General features: G+C 34.4%; 2 protein-coding genes across 3 annotated transcripts; both read left to right on the top strand.

The window, feature by feature from the left end:
- The first annotated feature begins 241 nt into the window (after positions 1 to 241).
- Positions 242 to 3,486, top strand: LOC131006972 (uncharacterized). 2 transcript variants are annotated; one of them, XM_057934111.1, is made up of 3 exons: positions 242 to 370; positions 926 to 998; positions 1,120 to 3,486. In XM_057934111.1, coding segments are annotated over exons 2-3 (2,010 nt in total). In that variant the 5' UTR covers positions 242 to 370; positions 926 to 996; the 3' UTR covers positions 3,128 to 3,486. The 2 variants fall into 2 exon arrangements, with proteins under 2 accessions (XP_057790094.1, XP_057790095.1); XM_057934112.1 differs by lacking the exon at positions 242 to 370 and adding an exon at positions 417 to 719.
- Positions 3,487 to 16,449: 12,963 nt separating this feature from the next.
- LOC130997184 (putative inactive disease susceptibility protein LOV1) lies at positions 16,450 to 19,284 on the top strand. The gene has a single exon (XM_057922470.1). The coding sequence runs from the start codon at positions 16,450 to 16,452 to the stop codon at positions 19,282 to 19,284; it is 2,835 nt and encodes a 944-aa protein (XP_057778453.1).
- The last annotated feature ends 5,140 nt before the right edge of the window (positions 19,285 to 24,424 follow it).

Here is a 24,424-nt window from a genome sequence, read left to right on the forward strand (position 1 = left end):
ATATTTTTAAAAAAAATAAAATATTATCAACTTTATATAAGCAATAGTCTAAAAGTCTTCTTCTTCTTGGTCCCAACAAATAAATTAAAAACGGGTATGTTTGGAGTGGTGTAGCTGGAATTTACTGCTTCCGGTTTTATCTTGTCGGAGTGAAAGACCATTTTGTGTCAAAGTCTTCTTACTTTTCTATGCACGCCGTCTAGTATTTTCATGTAATAATAAATAAAGAAAAATAACTGCAGTTTCTTTATAGTTTCCCAGAAACCAGACGTCAACTGCTACTTATATATCTCATTGTTCGCTTTCTGGTTTATATTAAAGATCATCAATACTTTTGCTGAACTTGCTTCTTTGATTATGCTCTCATAAGGTACCTCTCCATTGTCTGCTCTTCAATCCTTTTGCTCAACTTGCTGCTTTATTTTGATATCTCCCCCTGAAAATTGTGACATTTCCTTATTTGGAAATAATTTTACAAACCATTTTTCTTACTATTTACAAAAAAGATTTGAGACCCAATTTCCACTCAAACATAAAAATTGGGGGAAATATAATGCTTACGCAAGGGCCATCCTATCCAACTTTTAGGCATTAAAATACGTTTCAAGCGCGGATGATTATCATAAGAGATTCCCAACATATCATAGGATTCTCGTTCTTGAAAATCCACGCTTTTCCAAACCCATAAAACAGACGGAATTCTAGGATTCCTCCTCGAGGCAAATACTTTTATGCATAGCACAATTTTTTTTTAAATATGTGTCATCTCTATTGGGTCACAATTTTTTGGGACGGACCAAGTATATACTAAGAAACATATAAACTAGGAGTATTTGAAAAGAGTTTGATTATTCTCTCAGCAGGTACTGTGCATTCTTTGAACTTGAATTTTTTTTTTTTTTTTTTTTTTTATGTTGATATGCAGGTATTACAAAGGGATGAGAATTTCCCCAAAAAGTTGAAATCATCCAAACTACAGAACACTTGTTTTGGCTGATGTAAGTTGTTTATTGGTGTTGTAAATGTTGAATTAGCATACATATTAGTGCATTGTTGATGAAGTGATTGAAATTGAAGGTGATTTTATGTTTGGCTAAAATGAGTAGTTGTTGGTGGCAGGGGAGAAGTTATGGAAGTATTCCTAGTAGGTTGGATAAACTTCTTGAATGAATGGCAAGTGAGGATGTTCGTTATCCTGAGCCTAGCATTGCAAATTTTACTGGTGTTGTTGGGCAATCGCAGGAAGTATGTATGCAAGGTTTGGATAAGAATCATTATTTGGTGTGCGTACGTATTGGCAGATTGGGTGGCAGTGGTTTCCCTCGGCGTCATCGCCAAGAACACTCTTGATGCTTGCGAGAAGAGTATGAATGATAAGCCCGGAATTCAACTGAATCTGTTCTGGGCTCAATTCTTTCTCGTGCATTTAGGTGGCCCCGACACCATCACCGCATATTCTCTGGAAGATAACGAGCTGTGGCTGCGGCATTTGGTGGGAATGCTCATTCATACTGGCCTTGCTTTCTATGCACTGCTTGTTGCTTTCCCCGCCTCCGACTGGCTTCCTTATCTCAACCTACTCGTCTTCACCGCCGGCTCAATCAAGTATGGAGAGCGCGTGTCCACGCTCTGTGCTGCCAGCAGTGAGAATTTCCGCGACTCTATGCTTCCACAGCCTAATCCAGGTCCCGACTACGCCAAATTCATGGAAAGATACACCTTGAAGAAGGCTGAGGGCTACAATGTTGCGGTGGATTCGGTTATGGATATGCCTGTTCTTCCTCGCCACGACTTCCCCGACCCACCTGGTGTACCTGAAGCTTATCATCTGTTCTCCACGTTTAAGCGCCTCTTTGCAGGCTCCATCTTGAGTTTTGAAGATCGCGACTGCAGCAAATACATCTTCCAGAGGCTGTCGGAGAAGCAAGCTTTTCATCTTGTTGAGATTGAGCTTGGCTTCATGTTTGATGAGCTCTACACAAAGGCCTCCATCGTGTACAATCTCCGTGGCTGTGTGCTTCGGATGATCACCTTCTCTCTCACCCTCTTCGCCTGGCTAGCGTTTCAGCTCACCACCGAGAAGAGCAACTACTCGAATCTCGACTTGGGCATCACTCACTTGTTGCTTTGGGTGGCCATCTGCTTAGAGATATACGCTGTCGGGGCTCTCGTAGACTCAGATTGGATGCATAGGTTGAGCAGAGTAGACAGAGCATCTGCTTTTGGTCGCGCGATTCAGTGGTTTCAGCAGCCAATCAAGAAGAGGTGGTCCATGAAAGTTGCTCAACACAATCTGTTTGATCTTTGCCTCATGGAAAAATCTGCATTGCTCCTAAGAAGCATCAGAAAGCTTACTAAAATCAATAATCACGTAGAAAAGCATTGGAACAAGTCCTTCGTCGACGTCTCCGATGATCTGAAAGAGCTATTGTTTAGGGAGTTGAAGAGTTACACAAGTGGTTGTGATCCTGCAGCTATATGGAGCAGAAAGGGAAGTTTCACTCTTGAAAAGTACCCATCGATATCTGAGTCTGTTGGTTGGATTAGAAAGAGAGAGTTTGAGGAGAGGATCCTCCTCTGGCACATTGCCACAGACATCTGCTATTCTCTCGAACCTCCTGGCACTCAAAGTAAGCAAACTGCAGGCCACAGCAAGCTTATATCTGAGTACATGTTGTATCTCCTCATAGTGTGCCCTTTCATGCTACCAAATGGGATAGGGATGATAAGATTCCGAGACACGTGTGCTGAGGCCAGAGAGTTTCTGAGTGGGAGAGACGCGATTATATCCAAAGATGATGCTTACAGGAAGTTGCGTGATGTCGACACTCAAGTGCCACCGGCTCAAGTGAAGGGTGACCGGAGCAAAAGCGTGCTGTTTGATGCTTGTATACTGGCTAAGTCGCTCTTAGAAGAGAAGGTGCAGAGGTGGGAGATTATAAGCAAAGTGTGGGTGGAGATGTTAGCGTACGCGGCTACAAATTGTGGCGGCAACCACCATGCCCGCCAGCTGCGCAAGGGGGGAGAGCTGCTCACTCATGTTTGGCTTCTCATGGCACATTTAGGTATCACAGAGCAGTTCCAGATATCTCAGGGACATGCTAGAGCTAAAATCCTAGTAAAATAGATACTTTCAGCCTTTTTTTGTCTCAATCAATATTCTTTTATTATCTAAGCCTGCCTTTACTTTGATAATATTATCCACTCAAAAATGGATGGATAATATGTCTCAATGTAGTTGTCAAGTAGCATTAGGTTGTAGTTTTTTCACTGAATCATGTGTTCATGTTTTTTGGCATCTACAGATTAGATTTGGGTCTAAATGTGGTGTTCACCTATCCATGGCTCCCAACGTTTATGTAGTTTGTCTGCAGAATGAGGAATTTTGATGCCTCGTGATGTCTAAACTATTCAAAGCCTTGTGATTGTTTCTGCGGTTTGGACTTTATGCAATGCAATTGCAGGTTCGTTGTGATGCACAAGAAATGGGCTACTGATGTTCTTTTTCCAGTATGTCACCTAGGGGTGCAATCGAACCGAACTGAACCGAATAGCGGTGTGCTCAAGTTTAGTTTGTTTAGTATTGAATCGAATCCTAAACTTTGTTTACCGAATACTTTGAGGCTCACAAGCTTAATCGAACCAATACGAACTTTTTAAAATTGATATTCAAAATATTGATTATTTTCTTTTAAAAATAAATTATTTCATTCAAAATAATAAATATATTAATTATTTTCTATAACAAGCAGAGATAATTAAAGATTTAATACAATTATTATTAATTTTAATGGATAAATATAAGTTGTATCCACTAATATTTTTCAAGCTGATTCACTTAACGAACTTGTTCATGAGCTAACGAGCAGAATACTACTAAATTCAAGTTTGGTTCGTTTATTTATCGAACTTCTCTAAACGAATTTGAACGAGCTTTTTTCGAGTCGAGCTCCGAATAGTTCGCGAGCTTACAGCCCTAATGTCATCTAATTATATTTATTTAATAACTGAATCATGAGATTCATATTCCTATAATCTGTGTCCCTCACCTTACGTCTAATTCTAGTATCAATTTTTGAGTTTGAGCTAAGGGCCAAAAACCATCACTTTTCAACAAAAATCAAATACACCTTCTTCTTCTTCTTCTTCTTCTTCTTCTTCTTCTTCTTTTTATTTTTTTTTATTTATTTTTATCTAAATCTCTATTATTTGTAAAAGTAAAATGCAGATCCCTCAAATACACCTTCTTCTTCTTCTTCTTCTTCTTCTTCTTCTTCTTTTATTTATTTTTTTATTATTATTTATTATTATTATCTAAATCTCTATTATTTGTAAAAGTAAAATGCAGATCCCCCAAAATATCAGATGGTCCTTCACACGCCATTGTATTTGTTTTTTAGTTGAAATCTCTAAGGTGTATTTTCCCCCAAGTTTCGTTGCTATCACATAGCAGTAACGAATTTAGTAAAGTTTAAGCACACATATACTTACAAATACGTTATGATTTATTAAAGTGCTAATACTTCTAAATAACCATTTTGTTTAATAAAAAATTACTATTAGCCATAAAAATAAAAATATATTAATTCTAATAATTTTTTGTATTAAATGACTACTTTACCCTTGATGAAATTATAATAGAAATACGTAAAAAGAAATATAAAATTAAAAGAAATATAATTAAAAAATGAGCGGCGTGAAGTATGAGCGGGAAAGGTAGGAGGGGATTGGGTGGGGGGAAATTGGGAGGGGTGAGGGTTTTTATCTTTATAATTTGATTTTTCTTTCTAAATTATGTTTTTAGATTTTGAAATGCTTGATCAATTTTAAAATAAAATAATAAAAGGGTATATAAGTAAAAGAGTTTATAATTAATATAGTATTAATTTTATGGTTGTAATTAACTTTTACTTAATTAAAATAATTATTTTAATATTTGCCTCTTTATTAAAATACTATAAAAAAAAAAGAAATTATGTATGAGTAGAAATGGACTCAACTTGCTTCTATTGTCACCATCGCTAATAAGAAAGCGTGTAGAAAAGAGACAAGAACTTTCTGAGCGTAAGAGATATTGAATCAACCTAAGATTGGAATAGTCAATCTTGGTTGATAATGCGAAGGATTCTCCGTTATACATTCATTTTTCAGCTCACTGCAAACTTCAAATTTCTTTTATATTCAAGTACTAGAAATTCTGCACCGCGTAGGACGCGGTGTTTCCATAATTGCTCTGTGAATTATGGGACCAATAACAACACTTGTCGAATCATTTTTAAGTGTAGACATTATACTATGACTTGTAGGTCACAATTGTAATACATTTAATTAGGAGTATTTAATTTTTACAGCTAGGAGTAACAATCTACACAATACAATTTATATATAAACTATTTAAGTATCCTTTCAGACATTACGCGTTATATATACATATCGCATTAAACCAAAAACTGTACCGAGGCATATGCAATGTACATACAAAAGGTAACCTCAAAATGCTAGTAGAATGTCACCGACACAGTGTAATAGAGCCAAAAGTCATAGCTAGAGAATTGTACAAAGTACATACAATTTGCTGGATATAAATTCTAGAAGATTTAAAAATATTGTCTATCATGTCTAACTATTACTTGATAGAGGCATATCCAAATGTGCATGGATCAACATCATCTAACATTACAAAATCAATATAATATTGTTAGATCAATCATTATTCTTATATTAGTTATACAATTTCTCCATTGCAATAATAAAGTAAAAAACTCAGTACTCATGAAAAAAAATATTAAAAGTTTCACCAACATGTGTTCAAAGTGATAAGAAGAATCCTCATTTTCACTAAAGCCATGATTATCATTTTATGGTAGAAAACATATCATGAAAATCTTTAGCAAAATGCACTAAATCTAATAATAATAATTGAATACCTGAATCTTCAGAAAGATCAAAGTGCACAACTTTTTTTCTTTTGCTAACAAATCTTCTTTTGATTTTTCCAATGTTACCTAATATAGTATATGAATTGAACCAGATTTCTTAGATGAATATATAAAATATGAAAATTAAATCTAGAAAATTTCTTATTGGGTGCGTGCATTTTTTCATCACATACACTTTTGTTATTATATATGTAAAAAATCAAATACACATGTCTAACCTAGATTCTTTGAAAATAAATTTCTAAATTTTGGTGACACACCTCTTTCAGCCGATTCCACTACACAATCCAGACTATCATTTCTTGAATCTTCGGATAGAACAATAGAGCAAATTTTCTTTTTACCCCTGAAGATTTCTGTGATGGAGAAGCAATATAGTTATATTAAATGAATTTGCAATTAATATCAAGTAGTATTTATTTATAACAGTGGATGTGATACCTGATATTGGTTTATCATCATCAGAAGAAAGGCTATCTTCAAATGAGCTTCCAATTGTATCTGTTGTTGCAAAATTATAATTATTATCTTTTCAAGCAAGAGTAGCATATCATAATCATTTTCACCTTTGATATGTTCAATATGGCTTTCTTGGGACATTTTCCCCTTGCCTTTAGCTTTGGCAACAACCTTTGCTCGAATGTCTTTATCATTATCTATATTAATTGCAGCAATCATCATTATAAAAAATCAAAATAATTTTTAACTTAATTTAACTAAAATGTTCAAATTTAATTGCAACAAATATTAATTGGTTGTCATCACAAAATTAGTTGGAAATATTTCACCTAATGACTCAGGAAAAACCAATTGTCTCGTCGCACTTTTTAGCAGCCCTGAAGAAATAAAATACTTAAATTATTATCATCTTAATTTAATAATACATAGAATAGAAGAAAAAATTATACAAACCTTGTTCGAGATGAACTTCAGGTTCAATGCTAATTTTCTCAGATGGTATTGCACCATCATCTTGTAAAATCTCAACAGCATCCGCAGTGAAAGTACAAACATCTTTAAATATTCGACTTTTTATCTTTAAGAGTAAGACAATATTGCATAGGCGTTGCCTAAGAAAATTCAACTGCGTTATGGGTCCCTATAATTTTTAAAAGGGTATTATTCATTTTTGTAAATGTGATAATAATCGACCATTGTATAGTAGAATACTCACCAGATTTTGTTTTTTATAAAACTCGGAAGGATCTAGGCCAAGAAGTTTTTGAGCTTCTTTCCCCAGAAAAGTGACTTCCACTTGTCCAGTCGCATCAACGACCATGAGACTAAATATGAAGCTGTGGTAAAATCAAGTGTTCTAATATACACACTTGTACAAATCTATATAAACTAAGAAAAAAGGTATTAATAGATTAGCACCTTCAATTTGCTATTCTCATGTTCTTGCATGGAGTTGAGTAACACATGAACTATGTACCATATGTTGCAACTGTCTTTATGGAACATATGGACAACCAATGTAAAAGTAGTCTTGGTATTCATTTTCCAATTGCTTTAACTTTTACATTAAAGTATGTATTCTGGAAAAAAAAATTAAAAAAATGTTAAATTCATGTTACTTGTACAAGTACAATATAAAGTAAGTCACCTCTTGATTCTGCAACATTTGTTCCACTTTAGTAATCTGTAGAGGTTGCTTGGGTAAGCGCAACACTTTCTTCTCAAAAAAACCACCACTTTGTATTAGGGCCACACTCTTGATGCTGTGATCTTCCATGATAATATAGATAGGTTCAAACATGTGCTTCAAGAGGGTAATGTTTATATGGTGAAAGGAGCTTATGTTTCTGATCCAAAGCAATACAGGAATCCAATTGTGACATGCAATGAACGTTCAGAAAATATACTTTGGTGAATGAAGAACCAATTGATTCGATACCTGCTGGTGGACTAAGTTTTAGAGCAACTCCAAGGTGCGAGTTCCACAAATTCCTCTCAACAAAGACATTGATTAGTTAAGCTAAGCAACTTAATTATTGAAGAATTGTGAATGATATTTCTATATTTATTTTTGCAATATTTTGTGTAAGTTAAGGAAAAAAATTATTGTACTTATTATATTTTAGAATGAGATTATTTTATTGTTACTTAAATGTTAATTAATCATTTTCTTCTCTTACTTAGATACTGCTTGTGTCATTATTGCTACCCATGAACCTCGGGTAGTCACAGTCAAAGGACAGGGTAAAGTCATTCGTGAGTATGCTGCTATTGATACAAAGTATGTTTTAGATTCACGATGAGTTTATGTTTTTGTATTTATCTACATATGTTTATTTTAGTTTATAGTAATATATTACATGGAAATGTAGGTTGGAATCGTTTGTGGTGACATTTTGGGAAGATTCTGTATCCGATGAGATCTATGCTAAATTGGACCTATTTCGAATAGGACACTGTTGTTGTTGTTGAATTTTTCAGTCGTGCCATATTACGGTATGCATGATTTTACTTGGTGAGATAAATTATACATACATAAATTGTTAGGCACAATCGTTGATGGTTTGTCTTTAATGTTCAGGATTGAGTCTGACCACCAATGCTCAGTTAATTATGTTGGATGGGTTTGAGAATGAGATGCTAATTGAACTAGAGAGATGGTATTGTATAATTTGTATAACAATTAAGAACCTTATCATGTGAATATTTTTGTTCCTAACTTGCTTATAATTATCAAAGACAGGAAGCAAGAGAATGAAGAGGCCATTAACATCTTAATACAAAGTGGTGGTTTTTTTTAGAATAAACATTACCCTCTTGAAGCACATGTTTGAACCTATCTATATTATCATGGAAGATCACAGCATCAAGAGTGTGGCCCTAAAAATTCAATCCACAAATTTTTGGGATCAGAAGGGAAATTAAAAACAAGTATAATCGCAAATAATTTTCGCAAAGCTGATAGCATTTCAGAAGTTGGAGCCCTAACATGATTCAGCAAAAGCCTTAAATAAAAATGTTCCACTTCTGTAATATTGACGAAGACAAGTCTACCGATTGTCCCTAACCTAGAGCGCGGTGTCCACCTCCTAGTTTGTAAGCTCCATACAAAATGTTCAACAAATTCCCGATACAATAAATTTAGTGCTGCAACTTCAACAAATTTATTCATCTAAAAAAACTCTATAAGTTGTGTCCTGTTAGCATGACCAGAATCTACAATTTTCGGAAGAGATTGGTTGGCCGCGAAGAAAACTTGTTGATACCTCGACAAATTAATGCACATGTAATTGGAAAACTGATGGACACATATCAAAAATATCAAATCCATAAATTCGCCACATAGCTTCCGGAGCACAAAGCCACCGTGACTTTTGAAAATCAGAAATCTCATCTATTGGCTCTGTAGATTCAACATCAACAATATTGTATGCTATTTGATCATTACCTTTACACACATATTAATTTGTAAAGATACTTCACTGATCTAACATCCGTACAAAATTGGACATTAATATAGAAATCAAACTTTGCCAACAAATAATCATTATAAGGGACCACCCATCTGTTATCCAACCACTTATCACGCACCAAAACCTTTTTTCCATCATCTCTATCCTTGTAGTCGGGGTATGAGTCCAACCGATGTTCAGTGTTTAACTTAAACTCTTTAGGATAATAACTTTTGCATTTTACCCCTTATCATGCATGCATTCTTTGGGTTGAGTTCACCACATGGCCCATGCATCATATGATTGATAACACAAGAATGTAGATGTGGAGTCAGGTCAAGATCTAGAATCTCAGCAGATACAAATCGATCATAGGCCTCAGTTGAAGTCACCTTATATCGTGGTTGTAATATTATCAACCAATGAACATGTGGAAGGCCTCTTTTATGAAATTCAATCACATAAAAATAAGCGGCAACTACCCCAAACAAAGAGTCTTTTACAATTTCCTTTTTTAGTTCATCATTTTTTGCCCTGAAAACTCTTGCATACAAATCAGCTCTATTGTGACTCTTCTCAACGGGAAATGATTCACTTTGAATTTCCACCCACTTTGGATTACAAGTCATTGTGAGAAAAATATCTGGGCGTCCAAATTTCGCGACAAGTGCCAGTGCATTCATGTAATGACAACGTAGATCACGCGGGCCACCTGTAAAGGTCTTAGGAAGAAGAACACGCTCTTACCAACAGATTTTGCGCTAATAACACCATTAGATGTTATACTCTCAACTATCCTTTGATACGATTCAGCCCTCATTTCAAACTTTGACTGATTATGGTGAAAAAAAATCTAGTCTTGTGTCTCGATCTTAACATAAGTATCAATCTGAAACTGTTGAATTACTCGATCAGTTCTAAGGATATTTATTATATCGTCGGTGCGTATTTGAAACAGATAGCAATAATATTATCTCATAGCAACATATGAAGGAGTTTTGAAATTCCTCAACAAATTTGCATGGAGTGATAGATGAGTCCTTATCAAAAGTAGTACAATATAAAACACAAAATTATCAATAAATATTCTTATCAATTGATTCACGCACCAACCATTTTTCATGAACAACAAAAATACTATTGTTCTACAAAAAGAAGTCGGCCTAAATAACTCCCATATAAGCAACAAAATTTCTAGTATATTAATATAAGCACAAAGACATAATACTAAGTTAATAATGAAATCAATGCAACACATCATAGAATGCAAAAAATAATATGAAAAATATAGTAATAGAGAAACATAAACTACATTGCAGAAGACCTAACAAATGAACATACAACAAAACGATTAAACACGTACTATTTTATTCGGCAACAAGTAGGGTGTCAGCTTCTTCGTGCATGTGCGGATCAACCGTATTATTTTCATGATATATTTTGTTCAGTTGGGTCCAAATTCAAATCAATGTCAATAATTTTGGATATTCCAGCATACCAACCTGGCTCGCCATATGGAAAGATTAGACAATACTGGAGAGGATCATAACATCCATAGTAATAGTGCACATAGCGAATATAGACATAATTCAACAAATATTATGCACCTCGCAAACTTCTCAACGGAGTAGTTAGAGCATGTGAACACTCAGGGCCAAAGATAATTGGCATAGCCATATCATTTGCAGACGGAGGAGGTAAACTAAAACATAAACGTCTTGAAGTTGTGACAGGGCCGTTTGAGCCATCTGAACACAAAAATAATATTAAATTTGCATCAAAACAGATAAAGCAACAAAGAATTGAAAAGTAAATAGTAGGTGTGACAACACAGCTGGCAACATGCATTGTATAATAATTTAAATTCCCTTACACCATACTTTAAAACAAAAACTCGAAATAAATAAAGGTAAGTGTGCAAGTGATACAAATGAGTTACAAAATAAAATAAAATAAAAACACACAGAAAGCTCAACAGTAAGTAACCTTCCGATGAAAGCACACATCTTCTTTTTGCCATAATAATATATCTGAAAAATGCGGTCAAAGTCCTGACATATGAGAAGTCGGTAATTTAACTGGTGATATAATAAAATATGAAAAGAAAATGAAACAAAAAAAATACTATTAGAAGATCAAAGTAGGGAAGCAACTTACTGAAGCTGCAATAAACGGATGAAAGTGTTCCAGCAAACAAATTTGATCGGAGCAAAGACAAATGGACCCTCAGGGCGCCCGTCGAAAACCAGAAATCGAAAATAATAATTATAACACAAAGTAACTAATCCTTAAAAAACCTACAGGCTAAAGGCAATAACCCAATCTGCTCCTAGTCCTAGAATAGAACCCCATTAAACTTCAAAACAATAACTATATGAAGAAACATTGCGACATGACTTTAAAATACAATGAAAGAGCGCAAAACACATGAAGACATAGATCAGAACACAAATAAAAATTGAAAAAAAACCAAGCGCACCGTTGAATTTGGAGAGGCGGAATAGCTTTCTTGTAGTAGAAACACTAAAGGAAGAAAAAGCACAAAATAAGAAACTAAAAAAATGTAGGAGATCATAAGAAAGCAAAAAATCAAACAAAATATATGAGCAAGTCACCTAATAAGAATCAACTATCGTACTCCTTATTTAATGATGAAGGTCTTGATAGTATACATTTACTTCTCAAGAACTATAGTTCTATATTTATTTAATTCTAAAATATAAACCCAAATTCAAATTAGTTTGAAAGAAAAATGCACTGAAGCTTGTCTAAATTTATAGATTATCAGTTACAGTTAAATAACTAAGGCATAACAATTTGGACACATAATTTATTCACAATTTAACCTAAATACATTATACATGGTTATAACAGAGCTTAGATTATATTTTGTGGAGCTCAATAAATAAGAAAAATTAAAATGTAGCATAGTTATAAAAAATGAAATTATAAGAGTAAATCTCTACCCTCTCTCACACCTTCATATCTCTCTATATGTTTCATATTTGCAATAAAGAGTAAATCTCAACCCCAAATCCCTTTTCTTCTTCTTCTTCCCCTTTTTTCTTAATTTCCAATGAATAACCAGAAAATAGCTTGTTCTCTCGTAGACCTCACTGTCGTTCCCCATTGTCGACCCACTCTCCTCACCTCAGCTCGACTATCAGCAGCTAAGAAAGCCGCTACTGATGCCGATACCGACGCCGGCTAGTACTCTCAACGCAGACAACGACACAAGAAACTGAGCCACAACTTAGCTCAAACTCAGCCAAGACTCGATGTTCCCGATCGGCACCGTCAAAGCAAACAACAAAGCAATGAACCCATCCCCAAGACTAATTCGATTGTGTTATTCTGAGCTCAGTTTCTTGTAAAAATTCTAGGGTTATAAAAAAGAAAATTATAAAAGCAGTGCAGAAATCAAAGCTCACCTCCTTGTTTTGTTGGTGTAATGGATTTGTCTAGTGTGATTTTTTGTTGGATTATGATCAATTTCGCACTTTCACTGGCAAAGATTCTGACAGGATTAAGGTGTTACGAAGGTGTGCAAACGCAGGAAGTAAAAAGTGAAAGTGAAAAAGAAAAATCTGTGGTGGAGACAAGATAAAGCATAATTCTGTTTTTTTGCAAAGAACCTTCAAATGGAACTAAAATTACCAAAATGCCCTGGGCACTATTTTTTGAATAGTACTATTCCTGCAATAGTAGCAAAGTTCTCTCTTATTAAGATTGTTAAATTATACTCCCTCCGTCCCACTTTACTTGACATAATTTTCTTTTCGGTTCGTTCCATTCCACTTGACCTGTTTTTTCAATGTGGTAATTTGTCAAGTACTAGGTTGTAGTTTTGCCGATTATTTTTACTACATCATGTGTTCATTTTTTTTGGCATCTCCAGATGAGATTTGCGTCTAAATGTTGTGTTTATCTATCCGTGGTATTATAGAATGAAATGAGGGTGGAATAGAATGAAAGTAGGAATATAATGGAGATGTGAAATGAATGACAAACCTTAGGTGATTTCTATCTTAGTATGCACAAGGAATATCAAAGGAATGAAATTGTGATTCTTTGTTTAATTTCAATCATATGATTGGTAGCCAGAAATAAAGTTTATGAATGGAATGAAATTATTTTATTTTACTAATTTACCTTTTACATCTATAATAATAGAAAAAGAGCCTAAGGCATCTTAAGGCACAACTTGTAGATTGTTTATTTTACCGCTATTATATATTTTATTTTAAAATTATTTTACATATTATAAGAATGTGTTAATTCATTTGATATTACACTAAATCTATGTGATATATTTCTATAGCTATTGATAAGGCTTATAAAGGTAAATATCACTTTAAACCTCAAACTATTTTCACACTATCAATTATATCCTGAATTATTAAAAATAATTTTTTAAACCTTGAACTATCAATTTTGTATCAACATGTACCCTTAATCTATTTTTCATCCTTTGAATTTTTAATTAATAAGATATATAATTACGTCATTTTACATAGTGTAGGTCAAAAAAAGAATAATTCTAAATACATCGTCGCATTCGGTGAGCCACGTCAAATTTTTGGAGCAAAGAAAATGGACGAATGGTACAATTGATACAAAATTGATAGTTCATGATTTAAAAAATCATTTTCGATAGTTTAGGATATAATTGATAGTGCGAAAATTGTTTGGGATTTAAAGTGATATTTATCTTATAAATAAATATATCCATCCAATAAATTATCTAATAAAAGTAATGAATTAATATATTTTTTTAAAATAATAAATTATCAAATAAAATAAGATTAATTACACGTACAACGTACGTTCTTTTTGCTAGTCACTTTAAAAGTATAAAAAATTATAAAATATAATTGAGTAGATAAATATTTTATTGATGTATTCCACGAAGAAAATTTTAAAAAAATTAAATTAAAATAGTAATTCTGTGGATGTAATATATAGTTCTATAGAATATACATTTTTTTCTTACAAATTAAAAAAAAAATGATTGTCGATAGATAGATTGAAGTATTTGTAATTCTATTTTTTTTTAACTTTATAGAACTGAAACGTTTGAATTAATTAATACTTAATTATGTTAAGATTAAATAAGAAAAAAAATATATATAATAAGAAACATTAAAGAAAGAGAACAAATTATATAAAATAAATACGTAGAATCTTATTATATATGATTATGTAATGTATTGCATCAATTCGATCCATATATTAGACTATTGCTTATCTAAAGTTGATAATATTTTATTTATTTTTAAATATTTTTTATTCAAAACATACTTTTTATATTTTGAATAATAATAATAATAATGTATGTTTCATATAAATATACATGTCAAAACTTATTAGAAGAATTAAGAAATGGAATGAAATGACTAATACCATGGTAGGTGAAAGGAATGGTAATTCTCATGAATGTAGGAATGATGATTCGTACAAAGAAAATATATCAAGCAAATGAATGAAGGTAGGAATCACCATTTCATTCTCACCTTCATTCCATGGTGCCAATCACCTCCAAGAGTTTTACATTCTTTTAACTTTCCTTAACAAAATTTTCCACATGTATTGGATCCAATTTACACGTATTGTCAGTGACATAGTCAGGATTTCACCTCAGTGGGGGCCAATTTATAATAATTTTTAATATATTCCCTCCGTTTTTAAATAAGTGGCATATTATGGAATTTTTCTTGTTCCTTTTTAAATGTCATATTGTAAAATTTTAATAGTAAAAGTAGGCTAAACATCCAATTTTACTCATGTCATTTTTTTATACTTCATCTTAAAGCATGTAAAATTATACTTTTTCTTGGTGAGTATAATTTTATGTCATATGACACTTATTTAATACGATGGGAGTATATATATATATATATATATATATATATATATATATATATATAAATTAAAATTTATAATAATTTTTTTGAAATATTTATATATGACTATCACACATCCTAATGACTTACATGCTTAAATTTATAAATATCTAGTAATAACTTTATTCATTTGCCCAACACGTATTAATTAATATTCACAAAAAAATATTCAATAATAAGTTATTACAAATAAAATTATCTAACAAAAATAAATGAAGTATAATTCACTTGCATGTACAGGGTCTGAGCTAACAATTAACATGAGTTAGAAATATCTTATTAAATTCTACTCCAATATAAATAATAAAAAATTGAATGTGTGAAAAAGCTAAAGAAATAAGCTATTACAAAAAAAATATAGCAGAGAATCCAATATAAAAAGTAAATTACAAGTATGTTTATAAAGAATTCTACATTTAAACTCAAATTTTAATTTTTTGAGTCCAATACAAAAAATTACCCCTATAATTTTTTTAAAATCAAACTCACCTATTAGATAAAGAAATAAAGAAAATATAAAATAACAACAAAGTTACATCATATAATCCTATGAGAATTTTGTTGTAAAAAGTAAAATGAATTTTCATTTAAATACTAAACAAAGAATACATTATATATATATATATATATATATATATACTATTTTTTTGAAAAATTCTAGTGGGGCCCAGTGCCCCCACTTGACCCCCCAGCTACGTCACTGCGTATTGTCATCCTTGACATGAAGGCATACCTCAGCCATAAAAATAAGAAAATAATAATTCAATTTCTGTTTTATTTTTAGTACAAAGAATCAAAGTAAACAATAAGGATAGAGAAGTCCTTATTGACCAGCTATTTTTTCTACTCACACATGCATCCAAAAGTGGTACTAATTTTCCAGGATATTGCCTTAATAATTCAATCTTATAAACGACCAACCTTGTCTCTTCCTCTTCACTTCTACGAAAACGCGTATAGAAAGTGCATCTCTCTCCCTCTCTCCATAAATATACATAACCACAGCATATACCTCATTCATCTTTAAGCCAAGCAGCTACAAAACTCACAAACCCTCCTTAAACCTTTGTGATATATCGTGATCATTTGTAGCTTCAAAACTCAGATTTCTAGCCCTCTCTCCAACCACACAATATAGTGCATTCATCATAAAACCAAGGTGTGATCAAGGTTAATTGTGATCCAAGCTAGGTCTCCATGGGTGAGAAGCTGGCTGTTGATGCAGTTGCATCTGTGGTGCTCCAGAAACTAAGGGACCTGCTGGTGGATGAGTCATTTGCGAGCAACAAGATCATCGGACGCCGCCTCCAGCGGATGAAGGAGACCATCGAGAAAACGAGCTGGCGCTCAGACGAGGAACCAAAGGCTGAAGAAATCAAGAAATTGAGCCAAGAGTACCTTGGCCATCTCTACTCCATCGAGGACTCAATCGAGTCCTTCGCCCTTCGTTTCAACCGCCAGAGGAAGAAACTGGGATGCCTCATCAATCATGCCCTCTTCCCCAAGAAATTCACAGCTCTCAAAATGCTCGACTCCAAACTCTACAACATTCATACAAAGGTTAAAAAGCTCAACAGTCGAACAAGCACAACCGGCAGCACCAGCAACAGAGATAGAAGCCTGCAGCAACATAATGAACAAGAAGATCATCAAGAGACTTCCACTGATGAAGAAACTGATGCTGGGAGCCCAAGCATGTGGCGCAACAAGAGCAGTCCCGATGTTGGAAACATACACAAAAGGCCAACAAATCTACGCAGGAACAACTCCTGCAAAGTGCTCTCGCGCAGTAATGCCTCAATGATGCGAGAGAGGTGGGAGCATTCGAAGCTCATGTATAGTTATTCCTACAATAAGGAAGAACTATCCATTGTCGGATACCAAGGCAAGCTGCAAGATCTCCAGTTTAGGCTGGAGAATCCGGATCACCAGATAATCTCCATTGTAGGCGAACTGGGCTCAGGCAAGACAATGCTGGCTCGCGCCATCTATGGCAACAGAAGCATCAAAAACAAGTTCAAGGCTGCTGCTTGGGCAAACATTTTCAAGGAATCTACGACGACGGACGTGTTGCTCGCCTTGCTGAACCAGGTGAAGAAATCGGAAGTGCAAGATGGGAGCAATGAGGAGTCTCTCAAAGAGAGGCTGGCGCAGGAACTGACCGGTCAGAGATACTTGGTCGTGCTGGATGGAGTTCAGTCTTCGGATCAATGGAAAAGAATTAAAGATGCTTTCCCGGATCAACAAAATGGGAGTAAGATAATCATAACCACCCGCGATGAGCGAATGGCGAAGCATGCAGATCTAAAGAGGCACTCGTATAATATGGAGAAGCTGAACCCTGAAGAGAGCTGGACTTTGTTCATGACAAAGGTGGGCACACTAAAAGATCCAGAAAAGCCTCTGAAGAAGAGAATTATTAAGGCTTGCCAAGGGCTGCCCTTGAATATAGTTCTGCTCGGCAGTCTGTTGTCGATGAAGGGCAGAGAAAAGTGGTCCGAAACACTCAACAGCGATAGAAAATGGCAAGCCTCGGACATTATGAAGTTGAGCTACAATGATCTAGATCACCATCTGAAACTGTGTCTCATCTACATGACACTGTTTCCCAAAGGACTCGACATTCCAGTGAGGAGACTGCAACGCTTGTGGCTTGCGGAGGGATTCGTGGAACGACCACAGAAAGAAGGCAAGTTCCAAGAAGATGTGGCACAAGAGTATTTTGAAAATCTGGTCAAGCGCAGCTTGATAATGGTGTCCAAACAACGGTCAGATGGAAGCGCTAGAAGGTGCCAGTTGCTAGGTGCCATTCACGACCTCTTGTTGGAACAGGCTCAAGATATCCACCTCTTCCATGTTCATCCTGGATCAGATAGTCGGTTTGGTACGCGTAGACTCATCGAGTATGCTGATGCCAGGAATGGCCAACCCGAGCCTTCTCAAATGAGACATGTGAGGTCTTACATATCTTTCAACCTACAGAAAAAGGATACTCAAGCAAAGCATGTGAGCCCTCTTGTTAGCAAAATGGGCAAAGGGCTCGGCTTGCTCAGAGTTCTTGATCTTGAGGGCGTATACCAACCCAGTTTGCCAGATAATCTAGGCGACTTGTTTCATTTGAGGTACTTAGGATTGAGGTGGACTTTCTTAGACAAGCTTCCTAAATCGGTTGGTGAACTCCCTTATCTTCAAACATTAGACCTGAAGCATACCAGAATAGACAAAATCCCGCCCACTATTTGGAAACTGAAAAAGCTCCAGCATCTCAATCTCGATGATGTTCATCTAGACAAGGATACGCTTCTGCACATGTACAGGTCCTTGCCACAACTCCTGACTCTCTGGGGATTATCAGTCAGCCACGAGAGCCCAATTCAAAATGGTTTGAGCAAGCTGCAACACTTGAGAGAATTGGGCATTTCTTTTCGTTTCATCAAGTCTCAAGGCAGAGGTCCATCTACAGAGGCTTTGGTGGATTGGATTTCCAAGCTAACAGATCTTCGGTCATTGAGGCTGCGATCCAATGATGAATTTGGGAAACCTTCAGATCTTAGTTTAAAGCCGTTTTCAGGCTTGGTAAAACTTTCTCACATGAGGTTACTTGGGAAGTTGCAACAACTTCCTCCATTGGATCAGTTCCCACCTCATATTAAGGTTCTCACATTATCATTGTCATTTCTGTCCGAAGATCCCATGCCAATCCTTGGACAGCTCCCAGATTTAACAGTTTTAAGGCTGCTCGGTAACTCATACCTTGGAGAGACGATGGTCTGCTCGAGTGACAGATTTAAGAATCTTGAGGTGCTAAAACTATGGATGCTCGAAGGTCTCAAGAAATGGGAAGTGGAAGACGGCGCAATGAAGAAACTCAAAGAGGTCAACATCAGATGTTGTCCCAAACTGGCAAACTTTCCGAGCAGCTTGTTGCAGCAGAAAACATTCCAAGATTTGATCTTAAACAACATGCCCCCTGAATTTAAGGAAAACATTGAGAGCGATTATCAGTTCAAGGTCTCCACCAAAGATTTTTAAGCACATCTCAGAGCTGAAGATTTGGATGATTCTTGTACTATTATTGTTATTATTTTATTTTTGTTAATGAGGATTGTTTAAAAATCATATTGTGTTGAATGTTCTTTTTCCCACCTTAAAGAATGTAATGGGTTCTTCAGCATCTGTCATTCCTCTTTAGTTTATATAAACTGAACTCAGAAACACATTCCTAAAGTTAGAGAAAAGTTCTTTTGCATTCATAATTCAACTTTACATCTAATTTGAAAGACAAACATGTACCATATCAGTTGATCCCTATAATCATACTTTTCTGGTATTGTGCACCACACAAGCTGCACATTAATATCAGATGTGTGTCTGTGTGTAAGGATTATAAGGTGAGATATATGGCAGAAACGAGAATACTGCCTGTCACACAAATAAACTCTAATTTGCTGATTGCTATAAGATGTAACAGTCACTTAACAATGAACTTCTCAAACCCGAAAGCTAAGATACTTCCATTCATAAAGGGCGAGGTGGTCTAAGATCACACATAATGCTCTCACATCCCAACTCATACAAATAAACAAACACTTCCTCGGGATTCTAGGCAAACACTTGAACAAAAATTGCAAAGAAACGCTTGATTTACATCAGATGAATGAAAACTATAAGATTGTAATAAATTATCCATAATTAGCTTCCTTATCTGATAACAGACAGCTTCATTATCTCCAATACTTCGATTTTTGTTGGTTTTGCCCTTTCTTTCTGATTATTTTAGACAAATTTCAAATCGTGTAACAATGTCTTCATAGTTCATACAAACTAATTTTATCACATTTCTGCACTTGAATAAGAAGACAATCAAAACAGCAAATCCCTCAAACAAACCGCAATTCACAGCTCAAAAAATTTGTTCTAGGCTTCTACTAGATTCAAATAAAATGGAAATCAACAAGTATCGCTAAATACATCTGTTAATTTGAGCATATGAGATACAGAGAAAACCTCAACAAAAACACAATATAACATCCATGTAAATATCTTGAATCGCTACGAACAACACCAAAACTAAGGAATAAGGATAAATAGCCTCAAAAATAAGAAATCGTAGCTCACTTTGCTTTTCGCCTTTCTCGATTCAGCTCCTTTTTTCCTCCTTTTATCTCAGAAAACACAGGCAACAAAATGCAGACTACTCGCACAGATATTGTCATTTTCGTCCGTTAACATAAATATGTCCAACTTTTCTTTTACTCCCTTCATTCTTAATAATAACGTTTCAAAAAAAAAAAAATTAGCATTTCATTTACGATGTCTTACTTAAAAAAAAAAAATATATTATTTTATCTATTCCGTCTATCTTTCTCCTTATTTACTTGAGTTAGTCTCTCATGCGGTCACCACATGGGCGGTCACCTTGATCCGCATTAACAAGATATATTGTAGAATTTTATAAACAAAACCAAAGCTTTAATGTTATCCAGTGGATAAGTGCGCCTCCCCCTTTTCTCTTGAAGAGGAGGGGTTCGAATTCCCCTTGCCCTATTTTTGGTTTTTATTTTGGTTATTTCTTTGCTTTTCATTTTTTTTGTTCTTTTTTTTTTCAGTTTTTTATCTTTTTCATTTTTGCTATTTTTCAGTTTTAAATTTTTGGCATAATAATAATTACTTTTTTCTGATTTTTTATAATGTATTTTTATTTATTTTTTGTTCGTATTTTTTTATTTTTACATTATTTCAAAATAATTATTATTATGACAAAAAGTAATTATTCATAAAAAAATAAAAGTAATTTGTTTTCAGCATTATTTTTCATTATTTCAATAATTACTTTTTCTTACAACAATGATTACATGAATAATTATTTGATTATTTTTTATGTATTTTATTTATTTCTACGTTATTTAATAAGTATAAAATATACATTTGTTAGCACAAATGTAGACTTATGTTAATATAAGTATTTTCTTTCATTCAATATAAAATAGGGTTAATTGCCTGTAAATCCATAACGTTTACACGGAATTGGTTTTTGCTCCTAATTTAAAAAATCCGCCTCTAAATACATAACCTTTCATTTTTGTCTCGTTTTTGTCCGATGATCGATTTTTTCTTACGCCGGCGCCGGAAATGACACGGTGGCAGCCGGAATTGATGCGGTGGCAGCCGGAAATTGACACCTAGGCACATTTAGAACATGTGAAAAAAAAATTAAAAAAAATAATAAAAAAAACATCCACATCATCATATTCCCACTCTCAAACCCTAACTTCTCCTCCCCCACCTGCTGGTGCCGCCTGCCGCCACCACACGCCGGTGCCGGCCACCCCCTTTCCCTCCACAGACCCATCGGCCCTCCCCTTCCCATGAGCTCGTCAACCCCTCCCGCATCCCCAGACCCGTCGGCCCTCCCCCTCCCCCAGATCCCGTCTGCCCATCCCTCATTCCCAGATCCCGGCACCCCTTTCCCACACTCGCCGCCGCTGCCCCTACCGCCACCATTGCCGCTGGCCCTGTGACCCTCTCACACAATCACACACGCACACAATGACAGAGGTGAAACATGGTAGCAAGAAGCTATTGAAATTGCTACAGCCGAATTCGAAGCTTCAAAAATCGTATCAATTTCGCCGCAGCGCACACCCCACCACCGTCACCATCGCCGTCCCCTGCAGCCAGCTGCATCTCTCCCCCTCTTCCCGCCCCCTACAGTGCTCACAGCGACAGTAGTGGCGAGAAGCCAACCACCGCCCCGATTCTGATCAATTCCATTCTCGCTCAATTACACATAAACCCACCACCGACTTCAACCTTATTATCTCCCTCTGAAACCCCCCCTTCAATTCCAACAGATCCTTAATTCTCACTGCGGTGACATAGATCTGGAGGAAGGCGACGAAGTTTCAGAGGAAGGGGGAAGGTCGACGCAGGTTCGAGGAGGGGGAAACTGGTGGCGCCGAGGTTATGATGGGGGAGGTGGCGGTGGCAGATGGTGGGGGAAGGAAGGAGAGGTGGCGGTGGCAGATGGTAGGGGAATGAAGGAGAGAGGGCAGCGACAGATGGTGGGGGAAGGAGAGGGGGCGGCGGGCGCCGGATGGGGGAAGGGGAGGGGGAAGAAGACGATTGGGGGGGAGGGGTATTTCCACATGTCAATTATTTTTCTTTTTTTTGTTTAATTTTATTCCACATGTCAAATATATACTTAGGTGTCAATTCCGGCTGCCACATCGTCGATTCCAGCTGCCACCGTGTCATTTCCGGCGCCGGCATAAGAAAAAACCGGTCATCGGACAAAAACGAGACAAAAATGAAAGGTTATGTATTTAGAGGCGGATTTTTTAAATTAGGAGCAAAAACCAATTCCGTGTAAACGTTATGGATTTACAGGCAATTAACCCTATAAAATATTATATTTTCTAAACCCTAAACCCTGAACATTAAACCCTAAACACTAAATCTTAAACTCTAATAGAAATAATTTACTTTTAATAAGTATAAAATATACATTTGTTGCACAAATGTATACTTATGTTATTGTAATATTTACATTTCATTCAATATAAAGTATTATATTTTCTAATGTAATTATGAATACTAAATCCTAAACACTGAATACTAATTAAATCCTAAATAATGAATACTAAACCCCTAATGGTAATATTTACTTTTATTTATCCTAAGATATACATTTGTATGCACAAATGTATATATACTTATGTCAATATAAGTATTTATTATCATTCACTATTTTCTACAACCTAAATCCTGAAAACTGAACCCTAAATAATCAATACCAAACCTTAAACACTGAATACTAAACCTTAAATCTTGAATACTAAACCCTAAACCTTGAATACTAAATCATAATGGTAATATTTACTTTTATAAAACCTAACATATACATTTGTATGTACAAATGTATACTTATGTCAATATAAGTATTTCTTATCATTCAATATTTTTCTACAACCTAAATCCTGAAGACTGAACCCTAAACACTGAATACTAAACCTTAAACCTTGAATACTAAACCCTAAACCTTGAATACTAAACCCTAATAGTAATATTTACATTTATAAAGCCTAACATATACATTTGTTAGAACAAATATATACTTATGTCAATATAAGTATTTCCTATCATTCAATATTTTGTAAACCCGAAACATCGAATACTAAATCCTAAATAATGAATACTAAGCCCTAAACACTGAATACTAAACCCTAAATAATAAATACTAAACCCTAAACACTGAATACTAATTAAATCCTAAATAATGAATACTAAACCCTAAACCTTGAATATTAAACCGTAATGGTAATATTTATTTTTATAAAGCCTAACATATACATTTGTAGTACTAATGTATACTTATGTCAATATAAGTATTTCTTATCATTCAATATTTTTCTACAACCTAAATCCTGAAGACTGAACCCTAAACACTGAATACTAAACTTTAAACCTTGAATACTAAACCCTAAACATTGAATACTAAACTCTAATATTTACATTTATAAAGCCTAACATATATATTTGTTAGAACAAATATATACTTATGTCAATATAAGTATTTCCTATCATTCAATATTTTGTCGTAATGAAAAGTAACTATTGATATGATGTAATGTAACGTTAGCAAGTAAATATTTTTGTAAGTGAAAGTAGTTATTGATGTGAAGAAAAGTAATGTTATTTTCACTCGTTAATACTTTTATTCTTAACTATTTGGTCAAGTAACAATTATTGTGAACAAATGTAATAATTTTGAAACATTACATTTCATTGTAACAATAATAACTTTTTATTTGATTTTAAAAAAATTACTTTTTATTACGACAGTAATTACTTGACCAAATAGCTAAGAATAAAAGTTCTAGCGAGTGAAAATACCATTAATTTTCTTCACATCAATAATTATTTTTACTTACAAAAATAATTACTTGAGAAAATAACTAAAAGTAAAAGTTCTTATGAACAAAAATAAACATTATTGTGAAGAAATGTAATATTGTTAAAACATTACCTTTTATCATATCAATGGTTACTCTTAGGACAATTTTTACTTGACTAAATAACTAAATATATAAGTTCCAATGAATAAAAATAAGCACTACTTTTATTCATATCAATAACTACTTTTTCGCCTATAATAATTACTTAACCAAAT

The sequence above is a fragment of the Salvia miltiorrhiza genome, chromosome 1 (genome assembly GCF_028751815.1).
Source record: "Salvia miltiorrhiza cultivar Shanhuang (shh) chromosome 1, IMPLAD_Smil_shh, whole genome shotgun sequence".
Lineage (NCBI taxonomy): Eukaryota > Viridiplantae > Streptophyta > Magnoliopsida > Lamiales > Lamiaceae > Salvia > Salvia miltiorrhiza.